Here is a 27,151-nt window from a genome sequence, read left to right as displayed (position 1 = left end):
TTTGCATAGTTTGTCCTTTTGTTGATTTATTGAATGGCGGCGGATAGTGGCGCTCCATGACAGTGGGCTCACGCGGGCCTCTTTATATGATAATGCACGATCCCGGAGGTTTTTTAATAGAACTGAGGAATGTAATAGTCTTGCATAATTTTCCCATAAAGGCTGACACAGCTGCCGTTTTCTCCCCTCTCTGTCCTCCTCGCCGCTGATATTCGGCGCCCTTTTCCTTTTAGCCGCCACGCCGCGATCAGGAGTGAGACATTTCTCAGGTGTTGCACTCTAATCTGTTTTCTAAACTTGACGGAGCCGATTACGGCCAGGACTTGATGTATTTACTCTCGGCCCTCCAGCTATGATGTACCCATTTCATTTCATTTTTCCTCCTTGTCGTCCTCCAGATATTAAAGCGATCGTGCACAGTGATCCTGAGTGTGGAGCCCTCCAGTGTGTGCGTGAACGGTGAGTGCGTCCTGCTGCTCCGCACAGATCCTTCTCTGCAGGGCTGCTCGCTCACTGAGCTCATGATGGAAAATGTGCCAGTTTCAAGCAGAGGGTGAGGGAGCGAGTCTGCTTGGAGACGAGGAGTGACTCAATCACTTAGGGGCATCATAGGACACGCGGACAATTTCAATTATTTCACATTTAGCCGCTTTTTAGCCCTTTTTAAAGCACAGTAATGTTCGGGTTAATCCCCCTGAGTCAGCGGTTCCCAACATCTTTGGCTCCTAAAATGAAGCAGTGTCTACTTGTGACCCTTCATTACACTTTATTACACGCCCAAAGCATGTTGTCCTTCTCACACCGTTTCATTGAATAGAAGCTCTTCACTGTGCGTGTAGGTTGGTCTTCACGGTCTCATCTCTTTGTTTGCATTCCTCAGAGTCCTTCGACATCGTGCTCAGAGGGAACGGCTTCCCTTCCGGCCGCAGCAACGAAGCCGTCGTCTGCAGCTTCATCGTCGACCAGGAAACCTTCAGTAAGTGTTGGGAGATCAATAAAAGTCAACTTATTGGTATTTATGGAGATAAAGTCAAACCCAACATGTTTTGAAAGAGCAGGAGGTTTGTTGAAACCATAATAAACCACTTTCATTTCAAACAAAATATCTGTTAAACACTGAAGTCAGTTTATCCGATACGAGATGAAGTTTGACTGGATGAGTGAACTACAGTTTGAGCCGAGTTCAGGCCTGAAGTTCAGCTCTTCTGAAGATGTTTTGTGTCCATAAAGCTTCATCTTTTCTCACCAATAAGGACTCACATTGGTCACGCGGCTACAGTACGTCTACAGTAACTGAAGAGGAAGGAGTCGTTAGTCATGCAGTGCAGATTCCATGTCACGCATCATGGACACATCTGTGAGGTGGACTTCTTCTGCAGAACTGAAGGATTGCCACCGTTACGTAGAGTCACTGATGTCAGGAATAGAAAAGGAAATGTATTTGGAGCCACTGCATCCTCTCTGACTCAGCTATGCTGGTCATGTGATGTCATGTGATGTCAGTTAAAGCGCCCGAGGGTTCAGAGCTGAAGGCCCAAACCCGATCTCCGCCCTCTGTGAGTTCACGCTGCTTCAGTGAAGGAACCGAGTGCCTCAGCATCGATGACGCTACTCGGCTAACAGCTGAACGGGTTCTTTCTGCTCGTGGAAGTATTACTGTGGTTCTACTACGAGTGTCCACAGGAAGGATGAGGCTGAGCGGACCCCCGTCCCGACATGTCTGTTATCTCTGAGCGGCTCCCTGTCTGTATGATCAGAGCAGAAGAGAGGGGGGGGGGGGGGGCTATGTAGGTCACCGTGCTCCTTATTTTGAGCTCGCAGTCTGTTCTGTCGCGAAAATCCTTTTTTCAGGAAGCAGAACTAGATTTGGCACCGAGAGCCGATCTCGTCAAGCTCTCATTTGGCCGTGGGATCCGTGGGATCGACGCCTGCCAATGACAACACTTCCCTCCTTGACAAGTTATTTTTTGATTTTTAAACATTTCAACTTGACTAAAAATCACTCTAGCATATTTTTTGTTATTTTTATACTCCTTCCTTTTTTATGAAAAGGACTCGATCAGGAAGTGGCCATCAGCAGATGTCTTCCCGTTAGTCCTCTTCTCAGTTTAGTCCGTCTCACATTCGCCCACTTGGGGCTATTTATTCCCTGACTGGCTTCTGCATGTGTTCAGCTCAGACCTTTCTAACAGTGGGGCACCTTATAATTATGGACAGGCATCATGGCGACTATGGAACACGCGCCGCATATGTGGAGCAGATGCTTCAGTCTTCTCCATCACCAAACCGGTCGGAGCTCCCGGAGCAGAATAAAAATACATGCATATCAATAATCTGAGCGACCTGCGTGGCTGGAGATGATTCAGGCCTCAGTCAACCTGATGAACACACACACACACACACACACTAACATGTACAAACACACACACACTAACATGTACATCAACAGTGACCCAATGCATTGTAAAAAGATTATAATGCATTCAAACTATGGGAACTACAACACTTTATGATCCTTGCAAAGACAAATGTCAGTGAGTGACCAGCAATTAATAAGAATTATGAAATCAGAGCTTATGACACATTATTGTCTTCTTCTGTGGTTTTTACAGCTCGTAAGCCGACTGTTGTGCGTGACGATTACCTGCTGTGTCCGGCTCCGAAGCTCTACGAAGTGGGACAGTAAGTAGCCGGAGGGGAAGTGCTGAGCATGTTTATTTTATTTCATATCAGTATGTGACTGTCGGGCATTCTTGTGACCAGCTGCTGATGTGGTGCAGGTTTGTCCAGAACGACAGATTCAGAAAATGCAGTTTTAGTTGTTTTTCAGATTTCAGATTTACGGCTGGAAATATGCAAAGTATGTGTGGAACTTATAGCAATATTCTCATGAAACAAAGTTCTCCAAAATAACTGATATGCAGGTTATGTGATGGATTTAGTTAAAATCTTTGCTCGAGGACAACAGGAAACGTGTGAAATGTTAACGACGGGCATCTCGCTGTGAACTCAAACAGGACCATGCAATAGATTTATTTTATATATATATATATATAAATAAATAAATATTTATTTATTTATTTTTAACCTGACAAAACAAATGGAGATGAAGCCTCTTTTAAAAATGGTGAGCTGTCATGTGTGTTGCGTAAAGAATAGAAAATGAGTAATGTGTTAAATAAATGTTTTTTCAACTGCATCTAGAAATCAAGAATCTCATCATCACGTCTTTCCTCTTCTGTAAAACCACACACGCACACACACACACTCACTCACTCACTCACTCACTCACTCACTCACTCACACACACACACACACGCACACACACACTCTCAGATACTTCCTCTCTCGTACTTTTTATTTCCCGTTTCTTCAGGCATGTTGTCGTCTTCGCGCTGCTCTCCTCCTGCGTTCAGTCTTGGAGTCGTTGGCTGTCTGATTCCGGCGTATCTCTGATATTTAGATGAGACGCTCCAATCCATTTGCTTCCTTCTTGTTCTTACATGCACAGTTCTTCTGTTGTGCAAACAAACAACTCCTAAACCTATAGATTAGCTGTATGTTAAAACAGTAGACGCGGGGATGAGGAGTTTGCTGCAGCGTAAAGACGCAGTAAACATCGTCGAAAAAAAAACATACATACAAACCCACATAGATTTAAGTGCAAATATGCATTTACTCCTGGCTGCACAGCTATTGTTTGATTTTTAACGTCATCTCTTATAATCCCAAACCATAACAGATGATCGCTAAGGCGTTCTAGGCAGAACAACAGATTTTAATGTCCTCGCTGACTCCAATCCAATCAAAAATGTATGATTATGAGTGCCGCTGGCTCCTGGAGGTCCTTCAGCTCTAAAACAGATTACGTATCATATGACGCCGGCGGAGCGAAACGGCTCCGAATCAACTTGAACCTCACCTCGGATAATCCTCTCACTCCCAACGTCCAAACTGCTCACCACAACATGTCTTCCTGCCAGATGCCGACCCACGGAGTACATTTAAAGGGATGTAAAACGTGAAGTCAGACTGATGAAGTTTTGCATTGATCCCCTTCATGCACAAAGACGTATTCATGTACGTACACACAACATTCACATTCAATGCACGCTGAAACATTAGAGTATCTTTAAGCCGTCTGAGAAAATGAAGACTAAAATTAAAACGAGTTTGACTGAAACGACTAAAATGTGGCTTTAAACCAGTCACTCAAATTAAAACTCGACACTGACGCACACACAGTCTTGAGCAATACGTCGATAAATCGATAAATCCTCAACTATTTTAAAAGTTGAATAATTGGTTTGAGTAATTCCTTTAAGAAAAGAAGTCAAAATTCTCTGATTCCAGCTTCTTAAATGTGAATATTTCTGGTTTGTCTCCTTCTCTGTGACAGTAAACTTCATATCTTTGTGTTGAGGACAAAACCAGAAGTCGTCATTTTTCTTTTCACCATTTTCTGACATTTTAACGACCAAAAAAACGGATCGATCAATCGAGAAACTAATCGAGAAATTATTCGAGAATGGGGGAAAAAAACGGTCATCTGCAGCCCAAATTGTGTTTAACTGTCTGCTCAGAGTTGCAATTTTGCGATTATCTTATAAAATACTGCACACACACAAAAAAACGGACACATTTTCTATAATTGTCAGTCGCTAATAATAATTTTCCTGCTCATGAAATGACACATTTAAAAGGATTGTGCAGCCTCGGCGGAGGTTTGTTTCTCTTTTCTTTTCTCACAGCACGTCGCTGCTTCTCTTCCTCCAGCTGCCGGCGATACGATGTTTGACACTTCTTTTGATCGCGATCACGTGATTCTCCTCACTTCTCGACGTGGAGACGTTTTAACATTGGTGTTACAGTGGCAGCTACTTCCTGCTTTATTCCCAGGAACCATTAGAGCAAAACAGGATCTGGTATCTTTCGCCAAGGATGCAGTAAAAACATAAAGTTGCATCTGTAAACGGGCCGGCAGCGCCCGCTACGACCTGAGCTGCCGCTGGCGCCACGTGCCCGCCATTTTGGGAAAAAAAGGAGAAAAAAAAAAAAAGAAGGCCCGCTTAATTAACTCTTGGCTGCCGACGGTGACCCATTAAGTAGTTAGCTGGTACGGGGCGGTGAGTAAACACATCTGCTGGAGGGGCTCTAAAAGGATGTGCGACAGATGCAGCCGTTCCCTTTTTCCACGCTCGCCATTTCAATAATTCACCGCGCTCTGACAATCCCCGCGCCCAGGACCGCCTGCATGGAACAGCGGAGCCCCGGAAACGTCCCGTCTCCGTCCATCTGTCTGCCTCGGCTCCCATCGCCGCGACCGTTGAGCACACAGGGCGGCGGCGGCGCTAACACGACTCTACTCAGCCGGAGAAGAATCGGCTTTTTTGCGCCTCACATTCCTTCCCCTCCTGTTTTTTTTATTTTTTTTACAACCCATGTTTTGTTACACGCAAGAGGCCTTCTCCTCGGTGCTGCTCGAGTCTCGACCTCGTCAACATGGGTTGTTGTTGTTTTTTGTTGCCGGGGAACATATTTCGGATGCGGCGCTCGGCTGCAGCTTCCTGTCCCAGCGGGGCTCCACGTTCAGCCTCCATGTCCTGGAATCGCAGCGTCCTCGGTCGGCCATCGAGCCGTGTACGAGCGCTCGCGGCGGAGGCGTCATCTGCGCCGACAGCTGCGGCATCAGGCCTGAAACACTGGCATCTGCTGACGCCCTTCCATCCTCCCCTCCCCCGCATCCCCTCCGTGTACCCCCATTAGGAGAACCCAGAATCCCCTGCTGGGGCTCCGACGGAGAGGTTAAGTGGCTGCGCTCTCGCAGCAGCATGTCCTCACCTGGTGTTTTTACAATAACGGTGGAGGGCAAAAAAATAACTGAAGTGGGTTAGTCAACACCTGCTTTACAACGCAGGTACAGTAGCTAACGCTAATGCTGGTCAATAATTAAACTGGGCCGTCCCCGGGCGGCTGCTAGCGGAGGCGTCGCCCCGCAGCTGCTCCGGTGGGGGATGAAGACGTCCTGTTGTGGGACAGACATGTTGGATGTGCATTGATTGCCACGCGGTGAAATTGGAACCAGCGCTCTTTGATTGAAGGTGGCGAGGAGCGACTTGACGGCGTCGGTTCTCAAATACCCGATGACTCGAGCTCCTTTTGGCGCTGCAAAACGAAAACAAGCAATAAACTGAAACAGACAGAAATTTTGCAACCGGCGCTTCATGAACATACGTGACGAACATTCTTAAAGGAATACTTCACCCACAAAATGATCAATTACTCTCCTTGTTACGTTGAATTCACAAAGAAAACGTGTTTTTCTCTTTTGCCAACAGTAAAAGTGTATCAACACTTTGTTTACAATCTCTCACACAAGCCCTGCAGCACAATCCACGTCTCATTTATCCAGTTTTATGCTGACTACTGCTAAACATGTGCATCTTCGCTAAAATCGTTCCATTTAAAACACGGTCCGCTCAAGTAGGTGACGGTTGCAGCGGAAGTGTTTGAACGATTTTGGCAAATATAGCGAAGTTTCCTTCAGGAAATTCACCGTTTTCTGGAGATCACCTGAAGAACTTAAAATCAATTTGAATTGAACAATATGCGAATCACACTTGTGACATTCCTCAAATGTTCAGGATGTTTGTTTTAAACGTTACGAGTGGTTTCGTTGGTGGTTCCCAACGCTTTTGGATTGTGACCTCATCACAAGTTACTTTGTGTTAGTTAGTTTGATGGTGTGAATTATTCACCCGGCTTTGTTTTAACGTCTCTCTGTTGCTTTATCTCGTTGCTTTAAAGTCGTCTTTATTTCCTGCTCGTGCTCAGTAATGGCCTTCACTGTGGTTTTACAAAAACAAAAGCTGAATTTGGAGCATAAATATTTTTGGCGGACCATCAGATATGCACAGGATTGTTTCTATGCATTCAACAGGAATGGGTATTGTTACTCTTATCGGTTATTATTGAGTATTTTGTGAGACAGAAACTCAAGAAAAGACAATTTTCACAATAATTTATCTCGGAGGCAGAGTGGGTCGTATCAAAGTGTCCAAATTGCAGCTGAAGTCTGTTCCATCGGTGTGCGAATGTGAGTGAATGATGACATGTTGTGTAAAACGCTTTCAAGTGGTCTGAAAGGTTTATTTCTAATTATCAGTCATTTTGTGCATGAAATATTTCCAAAGCAACAAGGAGACTCGTTTCTTCTTTTGTACGACCAACAGTCCAAAATCACATTTTTTTTTTCTTCATTTCCAGCGACAGAACAGAGAAAATCAGCAAATATTTACATTTGAGAAGCTGGAAACAATGAATTAGTAATTTATTTTCTCAACATTTAGGTGATTAACAACATGACTGACACGGCAGCACAGAATACTTTTACATAGACTGTCACCCAACTGCTAATCGTTCTTCTGTTAATCTTCCTGGAGATGTAAGTGTGGGGGGGGGGGAGCATATATGACTTATGCGTCTGTGCTGGAGCAGATTCTGCCTACTCAACAGTAACTGGCTAAATTAGCAGTCGGTGTCTCAGGGAGGAGGAAAAAAGAAGCGGCGGTTGGGTTGTGGTGCGTTAAAGATGTCCAGACGAGTGGGGGGGTGGGGGTCCGTCAGTGTAACTCGCTTGGGAGCCTTCCTCCTTCACACGCCGAGGTCCACACCTCCAGCTTGATTAACAACCTGCCCACCATTATCATGAGGGTGTCGGCTGAATTAGCCTCTCCCCTCACCCATTCAGCACAAAGCACTCGGTTAACATGCAGAGCACCGGGAACGGGATCCACAGAAAGGATGTTTGGTCTGATGGAAGCAAACTGGTTCACCATTAAACTGTCTCTTAGAGCAAAGACCGGGTCGCCAACCACCGGTGGGACCCAGGAGATTTCACTCGGGTCGCCAAATAGATTTGCAATAGTCTGTTATTTCGGTACAGCGTGTCGCATTAAGGGGGATCTGTTGGAATATAATATTAATATGTACGTTTTCTTTAGTTCTTAATGACACTGTGTCCTAACTATCGCTAGCGAGGTTTAGCGACAGTCTGTTTGGTTGCTGTTCTACGGATCCACGGTTGAAGACCAGCGTGGTGGTTCATCCTCCCTCGGTCTAAGGCCAGCACATATAACCTGACCTGGGACACTACCAGGACCGGGAACATCCCACTTTAGTCCAATTGTCTGGCCAAATAGATTTGCACTCTTTTGTTTAGTGTTTAGCATCTTCAGCGACCCACGTCGGACACAAAGAGGTGTTTTGTGATAGAAGCAAACTGGTTCTCACACAAACTGTTAATCCAACAGTTGTCAAATCTTTTTAGAGCTTTAATTTCCAGAGAAACAACACAATCCATGTGGTTGAATGCCTTTTTAAGGGGAACCTTTTGTTGGATGCCCTGGTTTCTACATGTTTCACGTCTCTCGCTCTGAAAGCGCCGTAATGGACGCGGAACTGCTGACGAGTTCAGTTGAAAATGAGGAGTTCTGTTTACGACGGTCTGTCCGGTCGAGCTCGGACAGACTGCCAGTCGCTGCTCCGGGTCAAAAGAGTGAAACCTTGATTCATAAGCTGTTGCAGCTTTGCCGGTGTGAACGGCGTCGATGTGAAACATTGTCCTGCCCGGTGTGTAAAGACTACCTGATTATAAAAACGCTGATAATGACATGATTGAATAAACAAATGGAAAAAGAGGGAAAAGATAAGTGGAGACATCAACAAGCTGAGTGTCAAAGTTGATCCTGTTTTTTAAAAGTTCCATGAACTGTATTTTAAATATTTATCTTTGGGTAAATAACACAAATAAACAAAAAGGGAGTCCGTGTGGAATATTGAGGCTCCCCTGCATAGTAATGGACACGCGGCCCGGCTGCTCATCTGTTCTGAACCACGGGAGATTTGGCCCGAGGCGCTGCCTCGGGCCAAATCCAAAGCAAAGCTAAAGAGCTCTCTTGTTATTATTCCGCAGCACCGGGTTTTTCATGCCGGCCTCCCCTGAACGCCACCGCACACACTCACAGCTGCTGGCCCCTCACACACACACACACACACACACACACACACACACTACCAGCCCGCGTACTCCTTTTCTCTCCTCTTTTCTCCGTTAGATTTTTAGCCGTTCCATATCCTGACTTCTCATTAAACCCGCGGTAATTGGATCGGGCGTAATGGACATATGGAAATTGCGGTGCCGTTCATCATTAGGGTTTTTTTAATTGCGCCCGTTTTTTGCCGTCCGCATTTTTTTCCCCTCCCTCTAAATAAGTCATAGGCGGTTGACGACGCCTCGTTACTGACGGCTGTGGTAATGAGAGGAGTTCCTCCCGCCTGAGCCTGAACCCCGGTGTGTTTCTTTGCCGAGCGCCGCCGCTTCTTAATCATCTTCCAACTGGATTCACTCGTGAAGTGATACAATGTAGCTCTTTCATTCTGTCGCAGGAAGTCGTATATCTTTACACCCACGGATGTATGAGCTTTGAGAAATGACTGATATTGGGGGAAAAAGTAAATGTGACACATGATGATACATAAGCCGATGTTCCTTATTTACTTAAACACTCGCCGTTTTCAGGCCTCAGTTGGGGAACAATTCTCTGCTTTCCACCAGTGGAAACGGCAAAAATTGGCACTCCGAGAGAAATATTTCATTTTCATATTTGTTGCGTTTACTTATAAGCGCAGCGCACAGGCATCTGTTGAAGAGACGATGCCGAAGCAAATTCAGTTGTTTGACTGAAACGAACGAATGTGCAAATCGATATAACTGACAAAGAAGTAAATGAACAAAAAGGAAAAGTCTTCGGAGGCGAAGTATCTTAATTACTCACAATGATGAGGTTGCTAAACATGGCAACCACAGTTTCATGTCTGGATCAGAACTTAGTGTCTGTCTCTGGTATTTGTAGCTAGTTTCTTTTTTCTTCACTGAGAAAACACAAACATTTGCATGAATTATCCCTCATATTTAAGTTATTAAAGAGTATGTATATCTACTGAAAGACTGTCTGTGCTCCTCACAAATGATTTTTTCTGTCCACTGATGGAAGAAAAAGAAAAGTGTCAAAATCGACGTCCCTTTATTTTGCAAAATTGACGTCAAAAACACGTCAAAATGCAGCATCGAATAAACATTTCTGTTATTTCTACGCCTGCTGCTATAAACAGCTCATGTTGACTTTACCAGCGTTTTTCTCGTCCACTGTCCCGTCAGCATCACATGTAGTTAACGTAACACATTATTCTTCTCTGCAGGTCTATGGACGTTCTCATCAGCCTGAACCACGGCAAGTCCTTCATCTCCAGCGCCTTCACCATCACCGCCTCCACGTGTGTGAGTCCGACTTCCCTTAATGTCTGAAACCAGATGCTGAGTTCTGGTCTCTCCCGTCTTATTCACCTGTACGTGTTCTATAACCGCTATCACAGCTAGCTCTTCATAATCTGTCACATCCTTAATCTGTTGCTCATATTGTGGTTTGAGTTTGTGCCGGTTACTGTTCTTTATGAGCAGAACTGCTTCATCCTGTCCTCCATGTGTATCAAGACGTCAGAGTTTCTTACTTTGTTTTTGTATCGTCATTATTTTTTTGGTACGTAGTTCCACTGAACCAGTCATGTAAAACCAAACGATTGACTGTGGGGGTTAGTTCTTGTAATAGAAGCTTGTAAACGTCTTCGTCTGTATTTTGTTCACTGGCCAGCAGCAGAAGCGAGTGACACCACAAAGTTCATCTTCAGGATGAGCTAAACCGCTGACTTGTACTTCCTCCTCGCAGTCGGACGGTCTGGTGGTGGCCATCGTCTTCCTGGTGCTGCTGCTCCTCGTGGCTCTGGCCCTCATGTGGTGGTTCTGGCCTCTTTGCTGCACACTGGTGAGCGTCGCAACTCTGCTCACTACACATTCAGCCAGAGCTGGTGGTTCCTGCCTGCAAAAGAAAAATAGAAATACTCACTGCTACCATCTCTAGCTATGCTGAGGACCGACATCCTTTTGCTGCAAACGCAGCTCGTCGTAAGAAATCGCAAGTTGTGAGAGGAGATGAAGTCACAGAGTTTAAAACCGATGGGAGAGGAATGTGACAGAGTGACAGATTACGTTAAACGGCGTCTGATGTTTGCTGAGACTAACGGCGGACCTACCTGGGGACCGGAGTGAGTCGTAATAATCACAGAGATTATTCACGGTTTAATCCGAGTCTTTCATGACGACGCTCCAGCTTCAAACACTGACTCTGTTTTGGTAAACACAGAATAATATTCTTTACTAATCCAGAGTGTTTCATTTGGTTTTGTTCCTTGTGTTTTGTTTCTATTGTTATTATTTTTCTTTGGCGATTACAAACTTCCTCTGCTCATCAAGGATGGAGGCAGTGTCTAACATCTGGAGAGGAAACAGCAGAACGTGTGTTTTCTTTTGCTTCAAATGTTTCAACAAAGCTCTTTTTGACATTTCAGTCCTTTTGAAAGAGCTCTGGCACCAAATATATATATTCCAACTGTAAACGAACACAGTACAAAGCTCTTTCTACTACAATACGTACATAAGGATTATCTTATCTTATATATTGCCATATAAATATTCTAATTATTATGTTGGTTTAAACTATACCAACCAGCCAAAGTGACATGACGGATTCCATTCGTCGGTACAGATGTGTGTCTGAACGTGGAGGTTAGGTCATTCATTCATCCCACAGATCGCCACGTGAACAGGTGTGAAACTAGCCAACCTTGAACCTGCTCTAAACTCTGAGCGCTCCTTCATTGCGTCGCCTTTCAACAACTCGATTGAAGGTGTTTTCTTTCTTGAATTTGTTGTTAAAACTTTTTTTCTTTGGATATTCATGAGAACCGCTCTCCTCATCCCCAGCCTCACCCACTTAACCGTTTACACAAATCCACCGCAGATTACCGTTTGGGGCCGTGAGCGAGGGGCTGCAGATGGTGCACCCTGCTCTGTTTCTGTGCCGCTTTTTTCTTTTCTTTTTTATCTACTGGGATCTGATAAAGGCAAACTCCAACCCCACCCACCCCCCCCCCCCCCATCCGCCACCGCCGCCCCTTAAATGATAGACGTCACCTGGCTTTGTGGACCTGAAGGGAGCCCTTCCAGGATGAGATGGAAGCATATTTTGGAAAACCAACAAAGGCATTAAAATGTAAACCCCCTGCAGCATGTCTGGCCGCGGACGTGTTTGTCTTGGTGGTGGGAGCTGCTGTTGTCTTCCATCGAGGGACGCGGCAGAAGAGGAGGGCCATGTGTGGCTTGTTAATATTTAAACCCCCAGTCTGCCAGGTTTCTGCAGTCGGGATGAGGCCGCGCACACACACACACACACACACACACACGCCCAACCTCTTTCCCACAATCCCTCTCTCTCGCTGTCTCTCTCCCCACATGGAGCGAAGCCAACAGAGAGGTCACACAAGCTGTGGAGTGGTAAACTCTTTGTTTATGATTTGTTTTAGGAAATTAAACTCGGAACGACGTCTCCTCGATTCAGGACGTTCTTTGAGTCGTTCATCCAAATCGCAAAAAAAAAACACAATCGCTGCTAAATTGGATGCACTTTGGGACGCATTATAAACTCAGTCGGTGCTTATTAATATGTTGATGATCTCTGACTGCTTCGTGTTATTTCATGTTTGACGTTGTTAGCGCAGAACCGTTCGTCTTCTTTTGTTTCTGTTACTGTCAGAATCGTATTCATAAGATAGAACTTTATTAATCCTGAAGGAAATATGGTCAAAGATTACGACAATAGAATACTAACTTATATGAACAATAGAATACAAACTTATATGAACAATAGAATACTAACTTATATGAACAATAGAATACTAACTTATATGAACAATAGAATACTAACTTATATGAACAATAGAATACAAACTTATATGAACAATAGAATACAAACTTATATGAACAATAGAATACAAACTTATATGAACAATAGAATACAAACTTATATGAACAATATAATACAAACTTATATGAACAATAGAATACAAACTTATATGAACAATAGAATACTGACTTATATGAACAATAGAATACTGACTTATATGAACAATAGCATACTAACTTATATGAACAATAGAATACAAACTTATATGAACAATAGAATACAAACTTATATGAACAATAGAATACAAACTTATATGAACAATAGAATACTGACTTATATGAACAATAGAATACTGACTTATATGAACAATAGCATACTAACTTATATGAACAATAGAATACTAACTTATATGAACAATAGAATACTAACTTATATGAACAATAGAATACTAACTTATATGAACAATAGAATACTAACTTATATGAACAATAGAATACTAACTTATATGAACAATAGAATACTAACTTATATGAACAATAGCATACAAACTTATATGAACAATAGAATACAAACTTATATGAACAATAGAATACAAACTTATATGAACAATAGAATACAAACTTATATGAACAATAGAATACTAACTTATATGAACAATAGAATACTAACTTATATGAACAATAGAATACTAACTTATATGAACAATAGAATATTAACTTATATGAACAATAGAATACTAACTTATATGAACAATAGCATACTAACTTATATGAACAATAGAACAACAATTATTAGGTGTAAAACAAGTAATGCTGACACTATTGCACAATAAAACAGAATAGCAACACGAGGAAATAAATAAAGTAAAACATTTAAATTAAAAGGAAAAAGTTGATTACAACAACGAAGATTAAATACAAGAGTAAAAATATGAAGTGTAGAAGAACACCAGTGCCTAATAGAAACTAAAATGTTCAATAAATTTGTCCTTTTACTTTTTAATTTTCCAAATATGCTACCTGCCACTGATCCGTCCCGATAATCCTCCTCAAACAGCTTGACGCGCTGGAGGTTGGGAGCGAACGGATTATCAAGTCCAGTTTTTCAGAGACGGCCATATGGGCACGACGCCCACGAGCGCCTCTGATTGGTCCGCTACCCCCCCCCCCCCCCCCCCCCCTGACAGCGGTGGCGAGCCGCCGGCCTCCGGTGCCAGACGGCCAAGTATCCCGCGGTTCACTTTTTAACTTGGCCCGCCCCTCCTCACATCTGTCACATCTGTCCATCAGGCAGCCGCAGAAAGAGCAGCACAGCCCCGTCAGTCATTTGTGTCGCGCTTCATTTATCCCACAATATGTCCCGGAAATCTGCCGCATAATTACTGAATAAAAAGAGCTCATCCCGTCAGCGTAAGGTGTGGCTGAAACCACCTCAATCAGCGTATGGAGAGGCGACCAGGAGACCTTCGCTGGATTTGCTTACAGCCAGTTGTGTGTCAGAGAGCGATGAATTAACCCTAATTGATTATTTTTCATTACTCTAATGACAACGGTGTGATGGTATGGCCGGCGCTTTAACAGTGAGTGAAACAGCTGTTGGGATCTATGATGTGCCGTTATTACAGCGCTCCTTTCTTTCCTCCAAAACCAATTTAGCAAATGCAACGAGCGGAGATGACGGCGGAGCGTCTGTCTTTGGTGACTAATGGACGAAGGTTCTGCCTTCAAGTTGAAAAATAAATGTCCTCACTGTAATTCTACTACGTGCAGCATATATTTATATTCATAGGCCGTGGAAACTCTCTTTCATCAGTTTCTACTGGACCATTGTCCAAAAACAGTTCACAACCCGAAGATATTTAGTTTAAAACGTTATCGAAAAGAAAAAGAGCAAAACCTCATATTCGTGGAGTCAGAACCAGATGATGCAAATTATTACAGAATGAACTTTATTAATGTAGCCGCTTTTATACTTGCAGCTCAAAGTGCTTCACAACAGAAACAAATCAATAACTCGGTTATTAAAAACAGAACACAGAAAAAAAATACTATAACAATTATATATAGCTTATTACTTGTATAATATAAGTAATATTTGCAAGTTGATGATAATAGAAACAATTTTGGGGTATATAAACTCGAGAGATATACAAAAATAGAGATTTTTTTGTTTGACTACTTGCTGATCAGCATTGTTTTCTACCATTGACTGATTATTACTTGACTCATAATTCCAGCATGGGGCGCCCCTCTGTGCACATGTGGTCACTTAAAACCCCCAGTTATCAGAAGCCGTAGTCGGGACCTCTGCTCTCTGCAAGCGACCTGAAAACACCACAGAAGAAGAGACTGCATCTTTATTTTATTCCTTTTGTGCTCCCATCGCGATCCCTCTCACAGACGATGTCTTCAGCGAAGTAAAAAAATGGAAAGATAAAGTCGGACGTCGGTATGTGACGCGTCTGACTGACACCTGCCAAGTGTCTCTGGCGGGCCGCTCTTTGCTTGGCGGTGCACATCTGTAAGAACCCGGCGGAGGCATCTCGTCCTTGAGTGGAATCACATTGTGGACAACCTGCTCCTCAGGTGCCGTGTGTCACGAACAATGCCGCTGGGCCGCTCAGTCTGCTGACGAGGTGCACTTGTGTATTTTCCTTTTTCTTTACCCTCCTGTGTGTGTTTTCACTCATCTCTCCATGCAGTCGGGGGGGGGGGGGGGGGGGGGGGGGGGGCTTGGAGCGGAGCCCGGGCCTCCTCCTCTGCATCTCATCGGAGCTAATTAACTCCTTAGGACTTTATGATTGGGGGGGAATTGCTCGGGAGCTCTGAACCCCGTCCAATTAATTAAGAGCTAAGCGGGCGGCGCTCGCCCCAAAGACCCCCCCCCCCCCCCTCCTCTTGTCAACAAGTTGGTTTTCAGTTTTTCTTTATTTTGCACTTGGGGGGTGATGTTTGTTTACAAGCAGAGCCTCTTGTAATCAGTAGTCAGCGGGTTGCAGAGCAGCAGCGGCGTCTCCGCCGTGTGACGAGCTCAGGGACGTCTCTGTTTGACTGAGTCACCTGTCACGAATCACCTGTGTGTGTGTGTGTGTGTGTGTGTGTGTGTGTGTGTGTGTGTGTGTGTGTGTGTGTGTGTGTGTGCGTCCCCTGATGGACATTGTGCTGATGCTCTTTTGCTTTTTTTTTCCCTTTCTGTTTATCCAGGTCATCAAAGACCCGCCGCCACCGCCTCCACCTTCCCGTCCTCCGCCGCCTGTGAGTACATCGCTCTGCCGCTGCAGTGTAGATGACGTACAACACAAAGTCACAGACCAGATACTGCACTTCATTATGCCACGTTGAAATCAACAGATATAACAAGATAAAAAGGAATAATAGAAGAGTTCCCACTCTTGTGTTTTTGTGTTTATGATACATGTAGCTATAGCCGGGAAGAGATTAGCCTAGCTTAGCATAAAGACTGACTCACAATGTGTCACTTTTACATTTGTGTACAGATTAAATAAACAATATTTCATGTGTTAATTAGTGAGTGTTACAGGAGGATTTTATTTTTTACTTTGGACAGAGACAGGTTAGATGTTTCTTGTGCTTGCTGTTCTTATGCTAAGCTAGGCTAATCCCCATGCGGGCCCAGGCTCCTAACATAACACACAGACATGAGAGTGTTGGGGATCTTTTCTTATCGATCTCTGACAGAAAGTGAATAAGAAAAGACTCAAAATGTTCAACTGTCTCTTTAAAGAATGTTTGAAAAGTTCCAGTTGGCATTAAACTGAGACATTCCGCTGTATATTGTGTTTTTTTATCACCTAGTTTAAGTTAAATAAGCCATTTGTCCTTCAAGGAAAATGATATAGTTTTATTATAAAGATCTGACTCATGTCTCAGGTTTTAGTCTCTGATAAGCACTCGATCTGACAGACCGGATTACAAACACTGAAGGAAATACTTTGAGTAAACTAATTATGTCGGTGATGATGACGACATCTTTGAAGTAAGAATTGAGGACACGAAGGACGTGAGTGTCTCTTCCTTCCTGAGGAAATGACATAAATGTATTTCCTGTTGAGAGGAAGTGCATTCAGATATTGATAAATGGGATTGAAAGGAAATGGAACAATAGCAAGCGCGGTCCTGCACCACCTGTTTGTCCACGTGGTCGACTTGATATGGAATCGTTTACAGTTTGCATGTGGTTCTGTACACGAGGGACTAACTTCCCCGTTCTTCTTCTGAAGGAGCCAGAGCCGCTGCACAAGCAGAAGTGGCCGACTGTGGACGCGTCCTACTACGGAGGAAGAGGAGCCGGAGGGATCAGCCGCATGGAGGTCAGAGCCTGAACCTCATATTGCTTTCAGGAGCGTCAAACGCTTTCATCGCGGTCACAGAGCCGCGACTCCAACGTCACGTTTGACACACGAGGCTCTTTGAAGAGGTCTCTGTGTGAAATGATGCGAACCCTCTGAACCCCGACATGTTTGAGGTTTTGCTGATGGCCTCGTTTTTCACTACAATATAAAAGTCCTGCACGCAAAGATCAGATCCCAGACAACAGGAAGTGACCCCGTTATCACGTAAACCTGCAGCGTGTGTTTAGAGAAAACTGCTGACGAGTCAGTCTTCTCTCGGAGGAGGAGGAGGAGGAGGAGGAGGAGGAGGAGGAGGAGGAGGAGGAGGAGGAGGAGGAGGAGGAGGAGGAGGAGGAGGAGGAGGAGGAGGAGGAGGAGGAGGAGGAGGAGGAGGAGGAGGAGGAGGAGGAGGAGGAGGAGGAGGAGGAGGAGGAGGAGGAGCTCGTCAGTCCACTGATCCCGCCGACATGACAGGCGCTGCCATCTCGTCCTTGGCCGTCCGATCCTGATTGGATCAAGTCGTTGCCGCGGATGAAGGATTGAGTGCCGCTGTCAGCTTGACGTATCCACCCCCCCCCCCCCCCCCCCCCCATCTCAACTCCCAAACCTTGGCAGCCTCTTTGTTATGCGCCTCCTCCGAAGGGAGTCCAGGTTTATAAGGCGAACTCTCCTCCTCCTCCTCCTCACCCCCTACCTCTTCTCAGCCCCGAGGAAGTTGGTGGCGTTGCAGGGATTTCCCAGCATCCTCGGGGAGCTCTCTTTACTTTCTTTCCCCACGAGTGTTGCAGCGATTTCAGGTTGAGGCCCGTCTCCACTTCTCAAGCCTCCCCCACCTCTCCTGCGGATGGAGAGCGAGGTGCTTGCCCCCCCCCCCCTCCCCCCCTCTTGCATCCACTTTGTAAGACGCCATGCTGTGAACGCCACCTCCGCCGCTTTTGCCGCTGCCAATATTTCAAACGTGCATCGAGCCGGCTGGTGTGACAACGTATCTTTTATTCATGGCGGCCTCGTCTTTACTTGATGCTGCGGACCAGAGAACCAGAGATGAGTCTGAAAAGCTGTTCTATATTGTCACGGCTTAACCTACGGCTTGAAAACTGTGTCGCTAATTAATCACCTCTCCCCGTTCATGTGACGGTGTTTCTTTTTTTATTTTTTTTATCTCCTCCTTGCAACAGATGTGACGGATTCAATTAAAAAGCAGGACAGCTTAACGAACACGCAGGCCTGCATTCACACGCTCACACAATGACACATTGTACCACATGGAAATGAGCTTATTAGTAAAAGCAAAAACAGGTTTTCAAGGCCATTGCATATTCTTATGGATAATGTAGTGATAAAAGCAGGTTGATGCCCTTCTTAAAGGGCCAGTGTTGTATTTAGATTGATCTCGTAGCAGAAATTGAATATGATATTAATCACAAAATGCTAAGGAAAAGTGCTTCACTGCTTCCTTTATTCGCTCCTTTAGCATCAGAAACACTGGAGTCCAAAACAGTAATCATGTTTCAACGATATCAAACGGAGAGAAGCACGAACAGAATGAGCTCTTCTCTCAAACGGGTGCCGTGTGTGGTTCTACCTGTGCAGGTGCGCTGGGGCGAGAAGGGCTCCACCGAGGAGGGGGCCCGGCTGGAGAAAGCCAAGAACGCCGTGGTGTCCATACCGGAGGACTCGGAGGAGCCCGTGATCAAACGTGCCCCCCCGAAGGCCGCCCCCACCTACCATCAGAACCAGAACCAGAACAAGTGGTACACCCCCATCAAGGTGAGCCGCTCATGAGACTGGATATGTTTGGGTTTGTTATGTTGGGAACTAAAGGAGCGTGTTTGGGTTATCAGCATTTAAGAAACTGAATTCTTGACATCAATAGAATTATTAATGTCAGTAACAATTATTAATGATTATTAATAACAACGGGGCACCACCCTGCGAACAGGGACCAATAACCAGCATTCAGCCAGCCAGGAGATGGCTGCCAGAGCCCAACAGTTTAGTCTTTCAGCATTAACCCTTTCCACTTCTCTTTCCCTCTGACTAATGATGAATGTCTTTTCATTTATTATGTTACTAAATGATACACAGTCCTGCTCACCAGTAGAATAGAGTTTGGCTTTATTATTTCATTTCATTTGACTTTAATTTTCGGTGGGATCCACGTCAGCCTCATTGTGACGTGTTACTGAATTTATTTTTCCGTTTTCATCCGCGATGTTAAAAGGCTTTACGTGGCATTTCCATCAAGGGATTCTTTTTATTTTCATCTCAATGTTTTTTAGGTTTTTAGTTGTTTTTTTTTTAATACAATTTCATTCGTTTAATTTTTTTGGATTTGTTTTAAAAAAGATTTTTAAGTTTGTTCAAACACTTTATTTTGGGCCATATTTGAAATGAGGCATGATGGTAATGTCTGTTTTTACATCTTCTGTATATGATGAAGACATTTCTTAAAGAAAAAAGTAAAAAACAACCGAAAGTTAGTAAGTGGTCCTTCCAGCTTTTACCATTTAGTTACAAAGGTCAGAAATTACCTAAAGTCGTCAAAGGTTCATGTTTTAATTTTGCTGAACTGAAATCCTCTTCCTCAGGGTCGTCTTGACGCTGTGTGGGCTCTGCTGGGGCGGCAGTATGACCGGGTTTCCATCATGAGACCCTCAAACGCAGACAAGGTAAGTCACAAAGTGGAGAGATTTATCTGCAGCGAGGCCTGAAACACAAACCACACAAACCGTGTGTGTGTGTGTGTGTGTGTGTGTGTCAAAGTCAAAAGCAGTGAGTCAAAGTCTCATCAGGGCGGCTTGTTCCATTCGTGGCTATAAAGAAGACGTTTCAGCCTTCTTGTTTGTTAACCGTTCATTGTTGTTGTAGCTCTTCTATAAAAGCCCTCATCCTCAGTATGAAGGTGTTTTTTTTTTTATTCTTCCAGATCTTTTGAGTCACCAGGATCACAGTTCAGAGCTGGTTATTTTGTTGCAGTATTGCGTTCCAGCTGTGGCGGTTCCAGTAATCTGTGTGCCGGCTGCAGTTTAGCGTCGCGTCGTCTGTTCCCTAACTGGGCCGATGTGAGCGGCTCGCTGAGGGACCACTTAATATGGCCAGACCGTGACTTTCCTCAGCCTCCGTCAGAGGAGAGGAAGAGTATCGGCTGCACTGAAAACCGACACCACGCAGGCGGTGTGGAGAGCACGCCGCTCGCAAACCGCCACCGCTTTAGAGCAGAGCAGATGTTTTGATGTGTTGTGAGCTTTCTAATGCAGCGGTTTATCCAACAAACCACCGTTTTTATTTCTTGAGGCCCAGAAACTGATTTTCTTTGGCCTCGTCTTAACAAGAAACTTCAAACCATTGCACGGTGAACAATGTGAAGTATTGCAGAAGCTGTGCAGGAAACAGCGAGTCATCTGTACATACATGTAGCTTGTGTGGTGGTCCCTTCTGATCATCTTCCACTCAACTGAGCTCTGAGAACAGGAGCCATGAGAGTTTTCTTTCGTGGTTTCATGTCAGACTGCAAATGTCTGCAGAACGTAGACAAGATGAACCGGTGGGCCAGCTGTGAGCCTGCCAGTCACTGCTCAGGGTGTTTGGGTGCCCTAAGCATACCTCAGAATATCAGTCGTGTCCCACTGTTGGGTTTCATCCAACTGTTCCACCTTTCTCTTCAGTTACTGACATTTTCCCGCCTCCTGTTGCAACCTCAGTTCTTCGCACCCTTTTACAGCCGATGTCATCAAGAATAAGCATTGTTTGGCCCCAGCTAGCGTTATCAAGTGTCAAACATTGATTTAAAACTGTTAGCAGCATCACAATGTCTCGTTGTTTCATGTTCGGCTGTCAGAATCAACATTACAAAAGCAGATTTCAGAATCCAGACGGGACCACGGCCGTTTTACATGTGACCGTGTTATCTCGTGAACCTCGTCACGTAAATGTTGTTTGTGATAATAATCACAGATGAGTTTGTATTTAGAACCGGTTGAAGGCTCTTACGAGGACATGTACATGCTCTGTTGGTGTTTTCAACAGCTGGCCTTACGCATCCGGCTGAGAGTCACCAGCTAACACGGTCGCTGGTTAAACTGAAACACCGGCGGTGTTGACTACCACTGGACTGTTTGTAGCGTCCATTTTAAAAGTGAGTAAAGTACATCCACACTGATACGTTTGTTCCTTGAGAGTTTCTGAGTGGACTCTACGATGGTTTGATAAATAGGCATCAATAAGAAACGGAAAGTCTTCTGTTTTGTGTCCATCGTCCTCCTCAAAGCCGCAAACGGCCGCTCCGTAAGGCCGATAACGCCGCTCACTAATCACTCCAATAACAGCTGCTTCCTCCGCATGTCGGCACTAGTAGAATTATGGAATGCAGAATTTAACTGCACAACAGCTGCTGTTATAGACCACAAGGTCAGCAACGCCTGTGCTCACTTGTCCATGTTAAATGAACCTAGTCGATCGGTGATCACGTGACAGGGCCGTGACCAATCGGGGAGGGACACGTCGGGACGTCTAAGGACCAATCGAGTCGTGAACGCGGGCGTCTTCCGCGTTTACAACCGTCCACACGAGGAGTTAACCTCGGAGGCAACGAACTGTTCTTTACGAACCGTCGATGTCGAGTCGGTAACTTCCACCGGGTCTCGACGAGGCGCGCGTGCGATATTGAACTGAGCAGCCAGACTTGATCAAAGTGAGAGGAGTCTGAGCGGTCCGGTGGGAGGTTAGGTGTAGATGGCAGAGCGGGCAGCGGCGACGCGGAGAAGGGAGAGTAGAGGGAGGGTGAGGGAGGGAGGGCAGCGGTCTTTGATGGCGGACAGGAAACCTCCAGGGTCACCCCTCTTCCCTCCCTCAGTGCTGCTGCCCGGAGCCAGACTGCTGGATTGTCAGCAGATGCAGAAGAGAGACAATCTTCTTTTTTTTTTTTCTGGTCTCACATTTTAGCGCCCGAGGGCCTCCAACACCAAAGGTAGAGCGGGGGTGGACACAGCTGCAGTGCCGAACTCGCCCCCAGGCACAAATAAAGAGATCTAATGCGGTTTGACGGTGTTGTCGGTGAGACCGGCGGAGCCAGGGAGGCACTTCAGAGCCGACTTCGCACGGCAACATCTGCCGCCAAGTTTCGCCGGGGATCGACTGGGGGGGGGGGGGGGAGGGAGGGAGAGAGAGAGAGAGACCTTATTCTGGTGCTCAATCAGGCTCACGGTATTGTTTTCTAAAAGCAGCTGTCCTCACAATGTCCAAACATGGTGTAGAATGAATGATGCGTCCGCATACATTCAAGCCTCCGACAGAAGGAGACAGAGTAGCAGGCGTCTTCATGGCGTCTTCATGGCTCCGTGTGGGTTTCCATTTGTTCCTCTCGGCTCTCATCTGTTCCTCACCAGGGAGCCGTGTGGGCTGAGAGCGCTGTGGAGGTCAATACTATAATCTGATGGACCTTCATGTGTTGGAGAGCTTCTAAAAGGCTTGTTGTTTCGTGTGTGGTGGGGGGGGCTGCTCCTTGGTGTGTCTTTACAGCACTAATGAGGTGATGGTTGCCGATCCTTCGGGGGTTGAAGCATCTCGGATCCTGCTTTGCACGACCTCTGCAGACGTTCCACCGCTCCTCGTGTCCCAGTCACTCTCTGGCACTGAAACATGACGCGAATAACCAATAAATTGTACAATAATAAACAATAACAACGAGACGAGGGCCTTCCTCTCCCCTGTAACCTTAAAAACTGTTTTTTAAATACGTTTTCTTGATTTATGTTTGTATTTCGCTCCACGTCTTCATCCAACAGATAAATAAACACGCTCATCGTGGCACAACTACCATGTTTTTAGATGAAATGTTACAATATAATACAGGTTATGATCTCCTCTCTGTCTGGGAACATGTGTTTTATGTTGCCAGGAAGTAAATAGTTTCTTGCTTTGTGCGTTATTCATGCAGATAAACATGTGACATCATGGTATTTGTTAGAGTCAACTAACTGGAAAGAATTGTTAACATTCATCAAGAGCATATTTACACGTTCATAATCCTCTCGCGTAAACTCACGAGTGAGTGCAGCGGCACAAAGAATGTAAATCCGACAACCAGCAGGAGAGATTTAAAGCTGCAGCACTCTGACAATACAGATGTAATTATTATTATTATTATTATTATTATTATTATATCGTGCTGGAATAATGTAGTGGATTCGTTGATCAATTGAAAAATGTGTTTTTATACTTGATGAATCTTCAGTCGTTCTTGTTTGCAGCTTCTCAGACGTGAGGAGTCGCTCACTCAGAACAAGAACTTCATCAATAATGAAAATAATCCACTTATACACGGGGGGGGCATTTGTGTTTTTATACGATTAATTCGAACATTAGTATTTTTTTGAACGATTGTTTTTGTTATGACTACTACTCACAAAGAACTTGAATATTAATGTAGAAAAGCAACAAGTTGCTCTAGTGAGCGACAACACAGAGGCTCATTCTTACCTTTCACAATAAAAGCTCGACACCGATTCGTTGTGTGACTGTTGGCCAGAAGGAACTCAAATTCTCTGAAAGCTTTTCACTTAAAGAAGACTCAATGACTGACAGCAGGATCCTGGTAGTTTGTCCTCTGCCTTTGTGAATCGATTCAAAACTTCTGTTAAAAAAGTGCGACCGATCATACATTCCAACATGTTAAATGTCTACAGGAAGAAAGATCCATCACGTAACACAACGTTGCTTTCATGGGTTTCTCTACTTGAGTAGATTTGCGACATCAGACCATTTTGAAACTCTTGTGATGCGTTCAAGTACAGTCAGACAACTTAGATTTCAGAGGCAGCTGTAGTTTCCACTACAGCCATGACAGTTGAACATCATCGGTCTTTTGGGTTTACATTTAAGCAGCTTTTCATCGGAGCTAATCGGGAAAAGTTTGATGTTCCAACATCTGTGTGAACACCAACCAGCAGCAAAACAGTTTAAAGTAGTTTAAACTGTTTAAAGTAAATGAAAAATATTGTTAAAGGTGTCTGTGTATTGATCCAGTGGTAATTTCACCAAAGTCACACAACAACAGAAACAAATGAACCGATGGGGCAGCAGTAGACCGGAAACTCCGGTGTTCTGCGAGGAAAAATCTCTGTTTGTTTTTTTCAAACATTTTTACAAAACTAAAAAGATGACATGAACTTCTCAATTTCGGGGTTTTATGAAGGCAACATGTCTTTGCTATTTGAAGAGGAAAGTATCACTGGTCTGTACACATACTGCACAAACATAAGGGATGACTAATATCACCAGTAAACTAGTTAAACCCGACTTAAGCATTGGACCACAGCCACGCTGTAGGATCAGCAGTAAACTGGCTGCACTGGTGTGTCAGTATGAGCAGGCTGGTCACATGGAAACCATCCAAGAGAGCTGATTACTGAGATACACGATGACCCATTTAGATGATGCAAGTTTCTATGTAAAGATCGAGTTTCGTAGTATCGGCATCCTGAGCAGAGAACTCAGTTACTCACTCTTCTGTTTGTGTTCTAATCCAATCTTCTTTGTTCTGGTGGTATAGAGCCGGCCGTGTGTGCATGTCAGTCCTCTTCCTTTTGAAACTGTTTGCTCTTCATAAATAGAGAGTGACCTCCCACACGGCACTGTTCTTTAAAGGCAATGCGGAAGTCTCTTAAAGCTGCATTCTCTCTAGTGTCCACCAGGGGGCGACTCCTCTGGTTGTATAGAAGTCTATAGAAAATGACTCTACTTCTCTCTTGATTTATTACCTCAGTAAACATTGTAAACATGAGTTTATGTCTCAATCTCTAGTTTCAAGTCTTCTTCAATACAGCATGATGTTCATTTAGTACATTATGGTCCATTTAGAGTCACACAGACCATAAAGCAGGGGATGCTTTAGGGCGGGGCTTACTGTGATTGACAGGTCTCTCCCAGAGACGTATACGGCGTCTCTACGTCACTCTTCCTCAGTCCAGATATGGTCACTTCCTGTTCATCGGTTGCAAAAAACAACATGGCGATGGCCGTAATCCAAGATGGCGACGGCGAAATCAAGTTTTAAGTAGCCATCGTTAGCAGGGTAGCTAGCAAGCTAACGATCACATGGATTTAGCTCGACAGATCGAAAAGAAATGGCTGCTCGCCGAGCAAAACACGTTACCGATGCTACTGAAGTACTCGGCACGATGTGCAGCACCCTCTCGTTCGCCCGGTGTACATAAACCACGTCGCTTGATGTTGCTCACGAAAACAGCGGGATGCGTCGACATCCTGTAAATGTGGTGTGTAGACGCTGGGAGTGGATGAACATTTGCACTGTGCTCGGCAGTGCGATCCATCCAACAGACTGTTTATTCAGTCTCATACATAAAGGATGTATTTAGCAGCTTCTTTCTTTGCATCTTTTGTCACTTGATCCGAGCATGTAAAGCGGGGCAAACATTTGCTCGGTATTGTAAAAAAAAAAACCAAACAGATGCACACATACTCGTGCTTTCACGCTTCCCGTTTGTTGCTTTTATCTCGTCGCATCACAATGCCACGCTGAATATGGTGAGAACATCTTTCTTGAAACGAATAAAAGCCGTCGGAACTGTATTGTTCGGCGTTGGAATAAAAAAAGAGCCAAACGATGACGCATCTTTGAAGGTTGTCGCTGAAAAAAAGGCCCAGGTTTTGCTCTCGCCGCAGCCGTCGAGAGGAATAATTTGGTGCCTAAGCGTCTGATAAGACAATATGCTGATGTGGCACTGAAGAAAGAGTTGACAGCGGCACAAATGCAGAATAAACACGCAGGACTTCTACGTGTTGACATCAGTCGGGGTGTTTACCGGCACGCGCGTAGATACCTCGCTGGAACAAACGCAGCACTTCATTTCAAGATAAAAGGCTTTAATGGAAAGTAAACAACCCGGAAAAACGACGTTAAGTTGAAACGACGCTCGAGATCAGAGAGCGTGAGATTTGCTAATTAACGGGGCAATTGGAATTAAACCAGAGCGTCGCTAATGATGAAGCGTTGGGAGAGGAGAGAAAGGGCCGGAGTCGACTCTGACAAAATAAAGCTCGACATAACAATCAGACGTTACTCATGCTTGACATCTAACCCCCCCCCCCCCCCCGAATAAGGGAGGAATTTATTTCATGTTTTTCTTCTTTGCTGCTTCTCTGTGGCACTACGGATACGTGTTGTTTGGGTTAATAGCTGACCGCCGCGGTACAAATTGAACAATAAGGGTCTGTTCTTAGCAGAGAGGGATGTTTTTCAGTTAAATATCCAAACGTTCCGCTTCTTCTGTCTTTCCAAACAAAACCCAAACCTGCTAATAACATAATATACATCAATTCTGGGTATTTGGAACCATGAATATACTGTAAAACATCCCACGTTGAGGCGTTTTCAGATCGCTTCAGTGTAGAAATGTGAAATAAAACCGATTTTTCTTTTCAAGAAAAAGAAGAAAATTCCAAAAATGAACCTCTACACAGACCAGAACAATATGAAAAACTGGTAAATCAGCAGCTTTTCATTGCAAAAGTATTTAGTGCTCAAGAAAGCTGTTTAAAGTCGTGTTTATTGTGCATCACAAGTGTTTGTAATAATCATGAAAATCCTCATGATACAGCCTCCTATTAAAAAATACAGGAATTATCAATGTTGCTCCTTTTTTCATTCATGCAGGGGAACCTTATGATTTATGATCACCTCATTTAAGAATGTTTCCATGTTTGTTTTTCACTAATAACCACGTTCACCTGAAATAAGACGCGCGTGTCCCATCCGTGCTATTTGTTTCTTTACAACAATAAAAGGTAAAGTGATTCTGGAATGTTTTTGTGCCATTTCAGGACTTTTAAGCATATTTGAATGAATATTGAGATAAATGGCGATATGTAATTTTGAAATATAAATTGCACTGCAGCAACATTCATTTTCCGAACTCATAAC

The 27,151-nt window shown here is 44.4% G+C and overlaps 1 protein-coding gene across 1 annotated transcript in view; it reads left to right on the top strand.

Annotated features, from left to right (window-relative positions):
• antxr2a (ANTXR cell adhesion molecule 2a) overlaps positions 1 to 27,151 on the top strand; it is a 62,836-nt gene that overhangs the window by 12,290 nt on the left and 23,395 nt on the right. The window contains exons 8-16 of the mRNA XM_079269732.1: positions 399 to 459; positions 881 to 976; positions 2,613 to 2,682; positions 10,261 to 10,339; positions 10,785 to 10,880; positions 16,061 to 16,111; positions 17,098 to 17,187; positions 18,802 to 18,978; positions 19,800 to 19,880. Of these exons, the coding sequence (XP_079125858.1) occupies positions 399 to 459; positions 881 to 976; positions 2,613 to 2,682; positions 10,261 to 10,339; positions 10,785 to 10,880; positions 16,061 to 16,111; positions 17,098 to 17,187; positions 18,802 to 18,978; positions 19,800 to 19,880 (801 nt within the window). The remainder of the gene's footprint in view (positions 1 to 398; positions 460 to 880; positions 977 to 2,612; positions 2,683 to 10,260; positions 10,340 to 10,784; positions 10,881 to 16,060; positions 16,112 to 17,097; positions 17,188 to 18,801; positions 18,979 to 19,799; positions 19,881 to 27,151) is intronic.

The sequence above is a fragment of the Melanostigma gelatinosum genome (assembly GCF_949748355.1).
Source record: "Melanostigma gelatinosum genome assembly, chromosome: 6".
NCBI lineage: Eukaryota > Metazoa > Chordata > Actinopteri > Perciformes > Zoarcidae > Melanostigma > Melanostigma gelatinosum.
The sequence above is the reverse complement of the archived record's forward strand: the minus strand, read 5'-3'. Positions and strand labels throughout refer to the sequence as shown.